The 13,901-nt window shown below is 47.8% G+C and overlaps 1 protein-coding gene across 2 annotated transcripts in view; it reads right to left on the reverse strand.

The window, feature by feature from the left end:
* The window catches only part of CAMTA1 (calmodulin binding transcription activator 1), a 203,854-nt gene that overhangs the window by 76,522 nt on the left and 113,431 nt on the right, over positions 1 to 13,901 (reverse strand). For both annotated transcript variants that reach the window (XM_042887725.1, XM_042887728.1), the window contains one exon: positions 7,173 to 7,244. Coding sequence is in view for 1 of the 2 variants with exons in the window: in XM_042887728.1 (XP_042743662.1) it covers positions 7,173 to 7,244 (72 nt within the window). In the remaining variant the exon portion in view is untranslated. The remainder of the gene's footprint in view (positions 1 to 7,172; positions 7,245 to 13,901) is intronic.

The following is a 13,901-nucleotide window of genomic DNA, read 5'->3' on the forward strand; positions in this document are numbered from 1 at the left end:
CCACCTCTCCCAGCACTGCAGCAGTTCTGCCCCAAATCCAGTTACAGAAGGACAGCCGTCCTGCTCCTTCCTTCGGGGCCGAATTCCCACTGCGCTGCCACAGCCATCGCTTGTTGGTTAATGATGCTTGCTTCCTAGTGTGGAAATAAATGGGAACCTTTTGGCTGAGCTGGAAATATCGTTTCTTCCCACCACTCTGAGTTGGCTCATCCCAAATGTTGAGGCTCTTCCTCACACTGAAGACATGTTATTCCACAGCAAGAAATAACACTTCAGCAGCTCACAGCTGTCAGGTTCAGACAAACTTCCATCGCAGCCATCCCAGATCCCTTTTGTAGTTCCCATAAGCAGTCTCCTTTTGCATGCTTGGCATCAAAGGAAAATAAATCCCAATTTATTGCACTCTCCTCGCTAAAACTGCATCACTGTATACTTGCATTAAATCAAGCTCCCCATGTTCCTGTCAGCTCCATCACCGCCCACCAGCATGGCAACGTACCGCAGGCCTACCCGCTCCACACCAGTAAGCCCTCTGCTCTCTTCATTAACAACAAGCAGTGATTCTTTTGCTTAAAAAAGCCAACAAGCAAAGCCTCCAGCAGCACTGCACAGCTGTGCTTCCCCAAAACCTCCATGGCAGGCGCTGAAGAACCACAGTGCAAACATCGGGGCGAGAGGCACTGATGACTTTGCTCTTCATAAGCTGTTAGCAGGCTAACGAGGGCATCTGCAGAAGGAATAGGCACTAAAACTGAAACCAGATACAAAATAAATATTCCAGAGTTGGATTCCTTAAAAAAAGATTCTGCTGAGCTATAGTTCCACATCAAATTTTTATTGAATACATTTTCTACTGAGAATTTGTGCACTAAAACCAGTCAAAATCATACGAGAGGGGTATAAATTTCATGTACAGTTTTCACTGCAAATATCCTTCTTGAGAAAGAGCAAAAGCACTTTTTAATCAAACCCATTCCATCGCCTCTCATCCCTTTCCCTGCAACACGAGCTGGAAATGGAGCCTCGTGCAGCTCTGGTCACGGAAGCAGCAGAGGCAGCACTGAGACAAAGGCACTGCTGAAGGTCACAGCAAGGGACGGGTTGGTTTATTCATCACCGTGCCTAAAGCACACCTTACACGCAGTGCGGCTGCATGCCGGGAGGAACGGCACCGCTGCCCTCATCCCAACCTCACCGTAATCCACACAGTTCCAGGACGGCACTGTGAAGCTCACTGCTGCTGATTTCCTCAAGCTCAGAGCTGCCCTCCCAACACCACACAGGCCACACACTGGACTGCAGAGTTCACGCTTTGTCACAGGTTGCAGATGTCCTGAAATCAGGACTCAAATGGGCCTCAGCTGCTGTGCTGCCCCACACGCCCTGGGCTCCCTGGGATGTGCAGCATGTGGGCTCCCAAGAAAATTATGCTGAAGAAAAGGTCAACGAATGGCAGTACTAATGATAACTACAGTTAATCAGAGTGCCTCGCCGCACAGGTAGCAGGTTACACAGCATCTCTGCTGTATTCTTCTACAAAGAGGGGAGCACTGCTGTACAATCTGGAGCTCACGCTATGAGATGTATGGCTTCTTACACTAACGCTGCTCTATTACAGAAAGCCCAATGCAGCTACATTACCTCCAAAGAAACAATCCACATAAGTGACCTTGAAAGGCGTTGCATTCATTCTTCTTTCTGCATATTTTTGTGATGGATTTAATGTTCAATAAAATTGAAAGAATAACAGCTTTTCAGGCTCAAGCTATTTGTGCAAGTGCCAAGCCCTGCAGAAAGAGTTCAGAGCTGATTTCTGTACCTTACTCAACCCATTCACATCAAAGCTGATGTAGTGGCTCCATTCTCTTTCGTATAGGCTGAGAAGGGGATTTATTTTCCACCTGAATTCCTTTTCCTTCCAGTTTTCATATGACATATGTAAGGCAAATTCCCAGCAGGACAGATGCAACTTTTCAGTTTGCCATCCTCAGGTGGTGGTGATGGGTTTTTAGTTCTGTGTTTTTCTCTTTCTTTCTCTCTCTACAAAAAGAAAGCCTGAACTGAGCAAAACCTGACTGATGCACTTCAGGAAGGTAGCAATTCTCCAATGTATTACATATCAAATGTGGATACCATAACGTCTTCACAGTTCACCAGAGACCTCACATGCACCTCTGTACTGGAACATGGAGATTTACACATGTGGTGACATTCAGCACTACAGCCACTGGTGTTGTGTCTTAAATCCCTAAAGACGACACAGATGGAGGCTACAAGGAGAAACAAATGTGAACAGTGTGATTACTGAGCACCTGATGTGTGACAAAGGGCAGGAAGAGATTAGCAATAATGATGGACACAGAGCGCTGCGTGCCCCTAGTGAGTCCCAGACGCTGCACCAGAGCCAGCCCAGCGCCGTGCTGGAGCCCGGTGTGAGCAGAAGCCTTCTGAGGGTCAGTGCCCAGAGCAGGTTACTGAAGGAGGTCGCTGGTCAGAAGAGGTAGACAGGTACTCCTTCAGAAACAAAAGATGATTTTGAGAATGAAAGCAGCCTGGGTAACGACAGGGGAGTTCACGCAGGCAGAAGAACAGCATCAAGACTGCAGGTTTACCTGGAATGCTTGGAAAAGAGTGCCTGAGCAGACAGAATGCAAAAGGAGGGGACTCGCAGCAGGGCCCAACACCTGTGTAGGAGTGAGAGACCTTCCCTGTACCCACCCAAAAACGTGCTTCAAATCTCTAAACTCAAATCAAAATTTGCTTCACTTTGGAACTTCTAAGCTCACCCTCACACAGCCTTTGCAGTGAGGGTGAAACTTCAGTTGACAGTTTAACACATTCCTGGCACCTGCAGATCTCATAATTGAGCAGGGAATACGACATGAGATCAGCACATGGCTGCGTCCCTTCTGTGAGGCCGAGCGTCCCACACCAGCAAACAGCTCCGCTAATGCAAGGTGTGTAATTTAATAAGCCATTAACTCAAACCTGAGGTGAAGTAAATTCAGCCCATTATACATTCCAAAATAGTATTAGAATTCAATTTAAGTGTCACCAAAAGCCTAATCCCCAGAATACAGAGAATGTTAATCAGTGACTTGGAGTTGGTGGTTTGATTTAATTTCCTGCTGCGCTGCGCTGTCGCACGGTTGTGATCCCTGCAGTGAGGATCTCTTGGTGGCAACCCATGGGTCTGAGCACACACAGCCCCAGGGGACCCTCCTGGTGAGCAGTGGGACTGCAGACAGAGCTGTGGGTGCCTCCTGCCTGGAGGTGCCTCAGGCCATGGACGGGCGGCCCCGGGCAGTTTGAGCTGCTGGAGGGCACCCAGCTGACAGCCTTGCATTGGAACTGGGTGGGCTTTGAGGTCCCCTCCAACCTAAGCCATCCTGTGGCTCCGTAACACCGCAGCAGGGATCCCAAGCATCCCTGAAAAGCCGGTTTGTTGTTTTTGTAACCACAGGAGTAAAATACAGCCCTGGTAATGCAGACGCTGCCAGAAGGAGCTGCTGGGAGCAGGCAGAGAGCAGGCAGTTTGCACATGGGCAGTGCCACACTGGTGCCGTGCTGCCCGAAGGATGCACAAAGCGCTGCCTGGTAACACAGCTGGCACGGCACGCTGCTCTCCCCCTGCATTCCTGCACCGATAGCACATGGCACGATTACAGCGGCCATAAAGGGACGGATCCACCGCTTTCAATCCCCCCAAGTCAGATGTAAAGTGCAAATGGTGCATCATTTTCACAAAGAGCCAAAAGCGTAAAACCTGCTTTCCATTTCTGCAGCAGTCGGCCATGTTTTGGACTTTGTTATGTCGCCCCTATAATAACTCCTCCTGATTAGCAACCAAAGCACGTCACAGAGCAGTTTGGGAAATGCATCTCTTCTATAAATGACAACAGATTATTTAAGCAACAGCTAAAAAGCACTCCGACTGCTTTTTCCTTTGCTTGCATTACTGTCAGTCTTCTCGTATATCTCAAGAATGAGCCCAGGATTTTCTTTAAAATGGTGGAGAGCAATACAAAAATAGCGGAGTACTCATCTAAAATAAAGTTATACGTTTGAAATAGTTGGAAATTGTTTTTTAATCACTGCCATTCTTCTTCTGGAATATAATCTGCTGGCCATACGTTTTGCTTTTCTATCCAATTTCTAAGGAAAATGCAGCAAGTGTGTTAATAAATAATTTATAAAAACATTACAAGAGATAAAGCACTCCTGCTAACCCGTTTCCAGCCTCCTTGATACCAGTTCATTTGTAATCCTCTCCTTCCCCCTTTCCTGGAAGATTGGAAGAAGGTTATTGCTGCATTTCTGCACAGCCCCACTCTACTCAACCCGTAGGTGTCAAAGCACATCTTGGTTCTGAAGGCATCCAGACTGATAAAAGGGCGCAGCCCGATCTGAGTTGCAAGTTCAATTTTATATACTACAGATTTTTGTCACGAAAAACATTTTTCACCCCAAAGGGAGGGCTCACAGGTGCTGCTCCTTCAGTGCTCTGTCCTTCCTCTAATGATGGACAGCTTTGTTCTTAAAGAGGGGAAGGAGCTCACTGAAGACAGCTTGTGATGAGCTCTGCCAGATGGAACTCAATTTTAGCGAAGGCAATGGCTCTATAAGAAGTAAAACCCGAAGGAAGAAAAGAAAAAATAGCCTTTGACTTCAACAGATCCTGAAAGTACGTGCAAGTGGAAGCATCTCTGTTTACATCTGCACTACTTAAAAGGCTGAAGGTGGGCTTCAGTGGATACAGATGCCCTAAAGTATGTCTGCATCCACCTCTTCAAGAAGATGATGTTGGCACAGAGGTGGCCCTTGGGGTGTCCCCAGCCCCACACCCCCTGTCAAACAGGCACTGAGTGCCCAATGCCCACCGCTCTCCTTCAGCAGCGCAGCACCTCCATGTGCCACACACTGCACGAGCATCAATGCTTCATCACCGTCATTTCCATCTACCCAAATAAAAAAGAACCATCACTGAGCAACAAGTCTGAAGATTTTTAAGAGACTGCAATATTTCCAATACACGTTTTAAAAGGCCTGACTCTTAAAGCTGTCCCAGGGCAGTGGGAGCTGAGCAGAGGATGCCCTGATCTGCTGGCAGTGCTCTGCCAAGGACAGGGCAGGATGGGTCATAACAAACCATGCCAACTGCTGGCATCACTCCTGCCCCACTGCCCCACAGCCGTACTGCGCAAGAGCAGAGTTGTGAGCGGGCACAGAGCTGCTGCCAGCAGCCATCCACACAGCGGCCCTCCAGGAGCCTGGCATTGGATCCATCTGAGATTCCTGGGGTGCCAATTACCACACACAGAAGGAAACTCTGCATTTGGTATTCAGCTGTGCCAGTGTTTGAAAATAGACTCTCTCTGAGAATCCACATTTTTTCTGTGTTAGTCATTATGGGTACAAACGTTTTTCTTTCCCAGCAACAGAAAATCTGGTGCTGTTTGGAAGGACTGCTCCTAGCTGTGCCCTGCAGCACTGCCCGTGTGCTGAGCCCTTCCAGGAGGTGGAGGGCTGCCACAGAGCTGAGCAGAAGCACTGTGCAGACCTTAGAAAAACATCATCTGTTGTTCACTCTTCTCTCTCTGGCTGCATAACCTTGAGAGCATGACTGAAGGATGCCCACTTAGCCTGGAAGACGCACTCATGAATCACAGGCTCACGTTCCTCGCACAGCAGAGACACAACGTGTCCTTGTTGCTAAATAAAAACACACTGCATTCACAACCAAACGTCCTGCACAAACAGGCTCACAAGGAACACACTTCCAAGTCCGCCCATCTCAATCGCGATCAATTACCAGAGCACAGAACATGGCCTCAATGTTGAACGTGGATGAGCCAGACCTCAGGATACAGGCAAGATCCTCTGATACTGCAGTGCAAGTAATTAGATACAGGGGTGCTAATTGTTTGCTGTTCCACCCACAGCCTTCAGCAGGGACAGCTGGGAGAAGCACTGTGCCGCACCGCGCCGTGCAGCTGGGGATGAATTTAGAATATCCTCTGAATTTTCGTGTCACATCATCCATCACCAGCAGACAGACACTAAATAATAAAACAAACAGCTGTCTGCTGCCCAAGGCAAACTGGACTCTAAGTTTAGAGATTTTGTTCAGTTCAGTGTGCTGAACTGTGAACTTTTACTTTTAATGGCTTCTTTAGTCATGCCTTTGCACAGCTCCCCATCTCACTGCCTGCTCCATCCAACCACAGGTCAGGTACCTGCAGGTCGTGAGGAAAAGCTGCTGCTGCAAGAAAGGGCCTTGAGGTGGGTTCACTGGCTGCGCTCTGCTTTCAGCAATCACACAGCACTGCTTCCCTCCATGGAGGTAAAATACCACTGACTGCAGCAGGGGAAAGGATGCACATAAGAGAGGACAGTGATACTGTGTGCACAGCCCCTTTGGGGACTCCACAGCACAGCCACCATCATAGAGCTGTGGGAGGTCCTTTTATGCAGGCAGCAGCAGTTCTGTTTTAACATGGAAGTGTGATTGCAGATCAAGGGGAAAACACAGGGATATTTTCCATTTTGCCTCCGCACCCTCAGCACTTGTAACCGACGGTAAGGATCAGTACAGGGAGCTGAGCACTCCTTCAGCTTCAGCCCACCCCGGGCAGAGCGCAGCCAAGGGATCCCTGAACACACCAGCACACCCCAGGGTCTGCACTGCACACTGCAGAGCTCAGAAGGCTGGAAGAGCTTTGCTGTGCCCACAGCAGCGAGGACAAAAGTCAGCGAGTAACTCAACAGGACTCCTCCACACCAACCATTCTGCCACCCGCTCCTGATGGAGCCGTGTGCCGTCAGGTTCGCACAGAATTCACACCAGTCCCCAGTGCTGCTTCCTCTCCCCACAGCTCTGCACGCATACACAGCAGCTGGCTTCCCGAGTCCTGCTGCACGGCTGGCTCCAAAATGGAAAAACACAACTAAAAACCTGGAAAAGGTCTCACTTCAGCTGACCCTGTTAAGGATACACATAAGCTGGCAGCAGCTCGGTACTTGCTAGACATTTATCTAGAAAAAGGAGAGACGTACCGCCTTAAGGAAATCCATATCACCTGCAGACAAGAAAATCCCCAAACCATCCAATGCCCAGCCATGCAGCTTCACTTGGAACAATAGCAGGAGGAAGGAATCCAGCATCATCCTACCTGAAGAAGCCAGTAGCACCTTCTGTGAAACGTGGGGATGATGGAGGAATGGACGTAACAGCCGTACAAGCACTAAGGACAGAAACAGAGAAAGCAGAGACAGGATTAGGGAAGGAAATCGTTATTTGGGCTCATGATGAGCAGGTTTACGAGGCAGCACCCAGAACAGGAAGGAGAGACGGCATCTGTTGTCACGCCAGTATTTGCTGCAGTCATTCCAGGGCTTCAGCTCTGCTGATATAACAGAATGGCAGCTCGCATCAAGCCAAAATTTTAGGAGAATACATTTTGAACACTGCTACAGGTTAAAGACCCAACAGTCTTTACACGTTTCTCTAGTTTGTATACAGGTATAAACCTCAGCTGCTGACCCCCAAATCATTCTCAGCCTTTGTGCCAGTCCTGAGAGCAGTGGTGGAGCTCTCCCAGCTCTCTGCAGTCCCACATTGGACCACATCCCCCTCCGGGCAGAGGAACCACCCAGCACCCGATCTGGGGCAGGGCAGAACAAACAGGGTCTGCCTGCACTGCATCCAAACAACTCAACACCCTTCTTTTCTTTTAATGTGACAACCCAACGCCTCTTGGCTTATCACCCAGCTATGTGAACTGAAAACAGAGGGCATGTAAACCCTGCCCACTGCTTCATGCAGGAAAATAAGAAAATGCATTTTTTTCTTATTCTTTACGTTAAATGAACTTTGCTTGCCCAAAAGGACCCAAAAGGAGTAAGGGTAAAGAATTCTTTCTGTAGCAAAATCAAATTTCCAGTGTGTTAAAATCCTAAAACAGCACTATCAGGTGGAAGCTGTGCCCATTACAAACCAACCACACTGAATCATTATTAATTTAAAGGATCCCAGTACAGTTCCTGTTCACAAAACAAGTTTATTGCTAAGAAAGCAATATTACTTTCTGACTCCACTGGCTTTTAATATGTGGGGATGGGGACAGGTGTGCGCATGATCACATATTCCCCTTTGCCAAAGGTGATTAGTTCTCCTTGAACGTAGTGCTTTATACATACCAGGATTCTGCAATTACAGAAGGAAAAAAAGAATCTGAGGGGATTTTGCCCACAGTCCCACACCCTTCAGTAACTGCCCTTCCTTGAGCACCTCCAGGGACGGTGACCCCACTGTGCACCACCACTCTGTCAGACAAGAAATGGCCCCCAGTACCCAGCCTGAACCTCCCGGCACCAGCAGATGCCCCAGCAGGATGGCATAATGGGGGGAGTGCTGCCCTCGGGTGCGTGGGTAAAGGCATGAACAAGTTCACCACCTGCAGGGTCAGCTTGAATATTAAGGGTGTTAAGGTCCACCAGCTTCTATCGCAGAGCTACTTCCAAAATATGGATGGCAAAGATTAACAGTGTTTTAAAACAAGTCAAAGGTATATTTCACATGCAAGAAAAAAGAAAAACTGAGGAGGAAAAAAGAGAGGAAAAAAGAATTCAAAGAAAAGCTTAACATCTTAATCCTGCCATTCAGCATGGGAAAAAAGCAGACTGTTTGCTTAAGATAATCCCTGACAGCAATCCTTGGCTCCACTGAAGGTCTGCACCGTGCGGCTGTGCTGACTCAGGGCTGTCTCCCATGTTGGAAAGCAGTTTGGGAGCTGTGGGGTCACCGAGTCCCAACAGCTTCCCAGTGAGGACCTGGCAAGCAGCACAGCTCTGGGCCTTCCCAACACGTGCATGCAGTGCTGCTGCCTGCCTACCGTGGAGCCCGAGGCAGAAGTTAAAGGACATCAACCTTAGGAAAAGCTAAAGTGAAACAAGTGACAGATCCCAGAAGGGACAACTGCGTGCAGTGCGGTGGAAGAGGAGATCTCCTCCTCACAAGGGTAGTGCCCTGCTCTGTGCATTGCCCAGCCCCTTGGACACCTCCTCCGCTCCAGGCTGCTGCAGCATGCTTAATGCTTTTAGTTAAAGGGGTCTTTAAAACGATCTCTTGCTCAAAACAGACAAAAGGGGTTTCATTAGCTGGGTCTTCCTTTTCTCTTTTTTTTTTTTTTAATGGGGGAGGTAAAAAATGCCAAAGCCTGTGTGTCTGTGGCTACGTTAATGCCGGCTGGGCTCTCAGCCAACACATTAAGTGAAATCGAATTCCTGAAACCAGCTTTAATCAGCAGATTTTTAAGGTTAGAATTACTCTCTCCTCTACAAGGCTTGCCAAGGTTAATTCTGTCCCGAGCATGCTGAATTAATGGCCTGGACAGAGAAGAGCCGTTTTTTCCCCAATTCTCTTTCAAAATTTACAAAATGTCTGGAAGTAAAGAAAGAGCATTTCTGAGCAACTGGAAGGGAGTGGGTGATGGGTTATGGGCTCCGTGTTGAAAACAGAGCCCACAGGTTTGTGTCACTCCATGTGTGAGCGCCGGGCACCACAGGACAGCTCTGGGGAGCCACAGTCACCTTCCAGGGAAGGGATGTGCTTGGCCTCACAGATTATATGAGAATCAGAGGTTTAAATCACAGCTTCGCATCCCCCCAATCCTTGGGCAGACTATAAGCAGGATGAAGGCTTTGGCCAAAGGATGCTTGCTGGGAGGCAACAGCCACGTGAAGGAGCCTACAGAGTAGGGATGAGCTCCACTTCATCTCATACCTTTCTAAAATTGACTGATAATTGAACAAGAAAGGGCTTTTTCTGGACAGAGAGGAATAGCTGGGCAATTAGAACTGCCTGCTCTTCCATTTATATGCAGTTCACGTCTTGCATTATCAAACTCCTGAAAACTGGAGAAAAAAAAAATCAAAGTATTAGTGGATTTTTCATCCTGAGCTCCTTAAAGTGATTGCAGCTTATTTAAAAATAATACAATAATGCTGAGGTGTTCTTCCTTAACAAGAACACCTTGGGAATGGAAGCAGAGAGCAAGGAATCAAAAATTCAAGATGGGGTTGGTCAGGCTTTGAAATTCCTCTCCCCAGTGAGTTACACTAGTGGATATTTATATAAAAAAGTAGATTTTGTTCAGATTTTCACACTGAATTCCCAATTCCCTTAATAAGAAGCTAAATCAATCTTTAGAGAACAAACCAAGTAAGACCCGTGGCTCTAAATTATTAAAATATACTCTAGTCATCTTATGGCATAAGGCATCATTCACCTTCCAGCAGCTCACACACACCGCGTGTGCCCCGTCCACGATAGAGGGAACAGATCAGGTCCTCTGCCTGCAGAAGGGAGGCAAGGGGCAGCCCTGGCTTCTTGCACAACGCTGCTGCCCTGGTGCCTCTCCTTTTCCACAGGGAATAACACAGAGCTTGCAGCAGAATCTACTGCTGCCATGGATCAGACCTCCCAGGAAAGACAAATGAGGCTTTAGCTTCATTCTTTGCATTGCAAAGATAAGACAGGGGTCTCCTAAATTAACTGTGGTACCTGAGCCCAATCAAGTTCTGCTCTCGACCTCAGCCTCCACGTTATTTCCTCACACACACCACAGAAAAAGTAGAACAGTAATTTAAGCCACGCTTGCTGTACGTCTGAGAAATGCAGATGTAGAAGAAACAAGCTTTCTGTCGCCTTCCACGACTTTAAATACGGGCGTACTCCAAGGGAGCGCGGCCCTGCACAGCAGCAGCACTGAATCTCATGGCCATGCAGAAGTGCTCCGGATCTCAGGCATTTGAGGACAATGCAGTGGAAAGTGTAAAGGACAGCCCAGCACTCCTCCCTGAGAGGTTCATTCTTCCAGCACTGCAACCTGTGTGTCAGAGACAGCACTCAGAACGCAATGGCAAGAACCCTGCCCTGTGATTGATGCTCCCATTCTCTCTCCATATGGACACTGTTGCTATCCCACTCTTTTCCCTGACTCCTCCACATCCCAGCAGATGCTCTGCCCAATCTTCCTGAAAACAGTATCTGAATTCCATACAAAACGTAAACACCACGTGCAGAAGTTTGCTGGCTGCTTATGTTAATGTATTTGTTTCACACATAGGAGCCATTTTCCATTTGCATCAGTAACACCCACAACATTCTCCGCCACTTTTCTCTGAAGGGGCAGAGCGTGGTTAGAAGAGCAGGGCTTTGGGTTTTATTCTGTAAGACGAGCTGCCTATTTGCCACCAAATGAGTAAACGGCAGGGAAAACCCTCAGCCTCAGTGTGTCATCTCTCCTCTCAAACAAATCCGAAGGAAGTGCCCTCTGAGATCAGGTTATCGTGTAGCAGATGGTCTTTCCTTCAGGACACGGATGCTAAAGCCACAGACACGTTCCAAATCCATTTAAACATCAGATTACACTCGCCCCTGTCAGCTGAAGGAGTTGGGAGACAGCAGCAGCTCCAGCCCGCTCCATTAATCAAAATTCAGCGAGAAAAGCCAACATGCCGCTCTAAAATCTCCTGACTCGATGCCAGCACCCCGCACAGGGATCCTAATGCCATCAATCTTCCTTTTTCTCCCCGAGCAGTAAGATGCAGCTGGGGAGGGGGAGAGCAATTACAGAGGCTTGGCCAAAGGAGCAGAGCCAGGAGAAGATTTTTTTTTTGACAACTCTCGAAATGATCCTGAGTTGATGGGTGTCAAAGGGGAAACCGACCTAAGCAGCCCTTGGTGCACATCAGCCCCAGCTCAGCCTTCGCAAACACGGACGTGTAACAGCGGCTGAACCCAGCAGCTTTGCACAGCCATGCAGGAGGGCAGATGGGTGACACCCCAAGGGGTTAATTTTGATCTAAAAGGAAAAAACGTGTCATAACATAGGGAGGCATCCAACGTTTCCTGCTGTGCCATCTCCACCGCAGCAAGTCTTCCACTAAACCACTGCTAAACAGGTTTTCTCACTACTGATCTTAGAGAAACAGACAGCAGTTGAGGTTTTTCCCCCACAACATTTCTACTTTGTGCCACTGCGCAGAGTAACAGACACTGCCAGAGCTCACTGTGCCCTCAGGACCTGGAGCCAAGCTGTATCCCCACAGCAGCCGTCCCCATTCAGGGAGCTTTTGTTACCAAGGATTTTTCTAGTTACCTCATGACTTGGTAGGAAGCAATTTTGAAACACTCAATATTGAATGGAGAATTTCAACGCTTCATGGGTGATTTTCCAAACTTTTCTCCCTCTGTGGAATTCTGTGATCACCACAAGGACAGCAGGTTTTCATTTTCCGTTTTCGCTACTCCTGTGATGATGTCCCACCACCATCCCTGCCTGTGCAGCCCAGCAGCCCCCAGCAAGTGATGCTTTCAGCACTTTCTCGGGTTTTCCCAGTGATTACTACTTCCTTTTGATCTGATCTTCTGACAAAGGCTGTGTCTATGTGCCACATCACTGCACAGGAAAAATGAGATATGCCAAACTGCACTATGTAACACTGAAGGACATGATAAATTATTGTAATAATAATAATAAAGACTCAGTAGCTGCATATTTTCCAGTATGCCCCAAGCACTCTTTTCTATGCATTTTCTTTATGCTGGTGGCCTGCATGTTTTCTGGTACTATCCATTCACTATTGAATCCTCTGGCACTCACCCATTGATCTCTTACCTGCAGCTCAATAGTAAATTAAAGTCCAAGGTCAGGCCTTTTTGAGCAGGCTGTTTACATTCAGTGCAAGTCCTTGCCTCTCTCTGAGGAAGCCTGGAAGTGGACATCGGCTGCTGATCCATTCACCATTACCAGTTTTGATTGTATCAGCCAGAGGGAAAGGGCTTTGATCCACAGGAACAGGCAGCCAAAGAAATAAGTTTCTGTTTGTGCCACCTGCAGGTAGATGAGCAGGGAGGGGGGTTTCTGCAACAAAAGGTGAAAGCCCCTCCTGCAAGGTGAGGGCAAGGCGAGCAATCACTGCAGTGCCGAGACCCAAAGGCACCGGGTCCTGAGCTGCAGACATGGGATAAGGGCTGAGGAGCTGCAGTCCTTCCTTCCAGGAGGAGAGGGGAACCCAGAGGCAGCCTAAAAGCCTGAAGAGGCGACATGCTGAGATCTCAGCAGTACCAGCCCAATGCACAGATATGGGCAGCAGTGATGGGAGACATCACTGCACCTTCCTCAGACAGCAAGAAGGACATCAGCTCCCTGACCTTCTACGGCAAGCTGAAACAACACAGCAGCATGCTATGTGCTACCAAACTCATTTTTTTATGCCGGTAACTCTTTTAATAAGAATTCTTTAAATATTTATGAGAAGAAAAGCATAAGGCCGGTTCAACAAGAAACGATCGCTTTAATCTCAGCACGCTCTGCAGCATTCTTGCCTGACTCCAGAGAAAGCAGAAACAACTTGCAGAGTCACCTAATCCCCTGAAGATGAAATTCCCGTCTTGCTGCAGTTGATGGGAATTTCGCCAACGACTTCAACGTGGTGAGAGTTTCAAAATCCTTCTTTGCAAGTCACCTAAACATCCCGTGCTCTGTCACAATATTAAAAGCACAAGGCTCTGCTGCTCCAAAAAGGGAACATTAGACAGCATTTCTTCAAGAGCAGAATTTGATATGCATTTTATTTGCAGAGCTGTCAATTCCAAGACAGTTTCATAGGAACCGCCTCCGCTAGCCTGCTCATTTACTGTTCAAATTGATATTAGCCACACACTGCAATTGGGTTAGCCCTGAATTTTGACTGAAGCTAATCTCGTAACATCTTTCTTAAATTAAATAGGAAACAAAATGCACAGCCTGTTCCTGATGCAGGATAATTGGTATGCAATCCCACACATCTACCTGTAGTAGCTGTCTGTTCATAAACACACATTCCTTTACAAG

Source organism: Lagopus leucura, unplaced genomic scaffold (genome assembly GCF_019238085.1).
Source record: "Lagopus leucura isolate 7727_CA_CO unplaced genomic scaffold, USGS_WTPT01 Super-Scaffold_100106, whole genome shotgun sequence".
Lineage (NCBI taxonomy): Eukaryota > Metazoa > Chordata > Aves > Galliformes > Phasianidae > Lagopus > Lagopus leucura.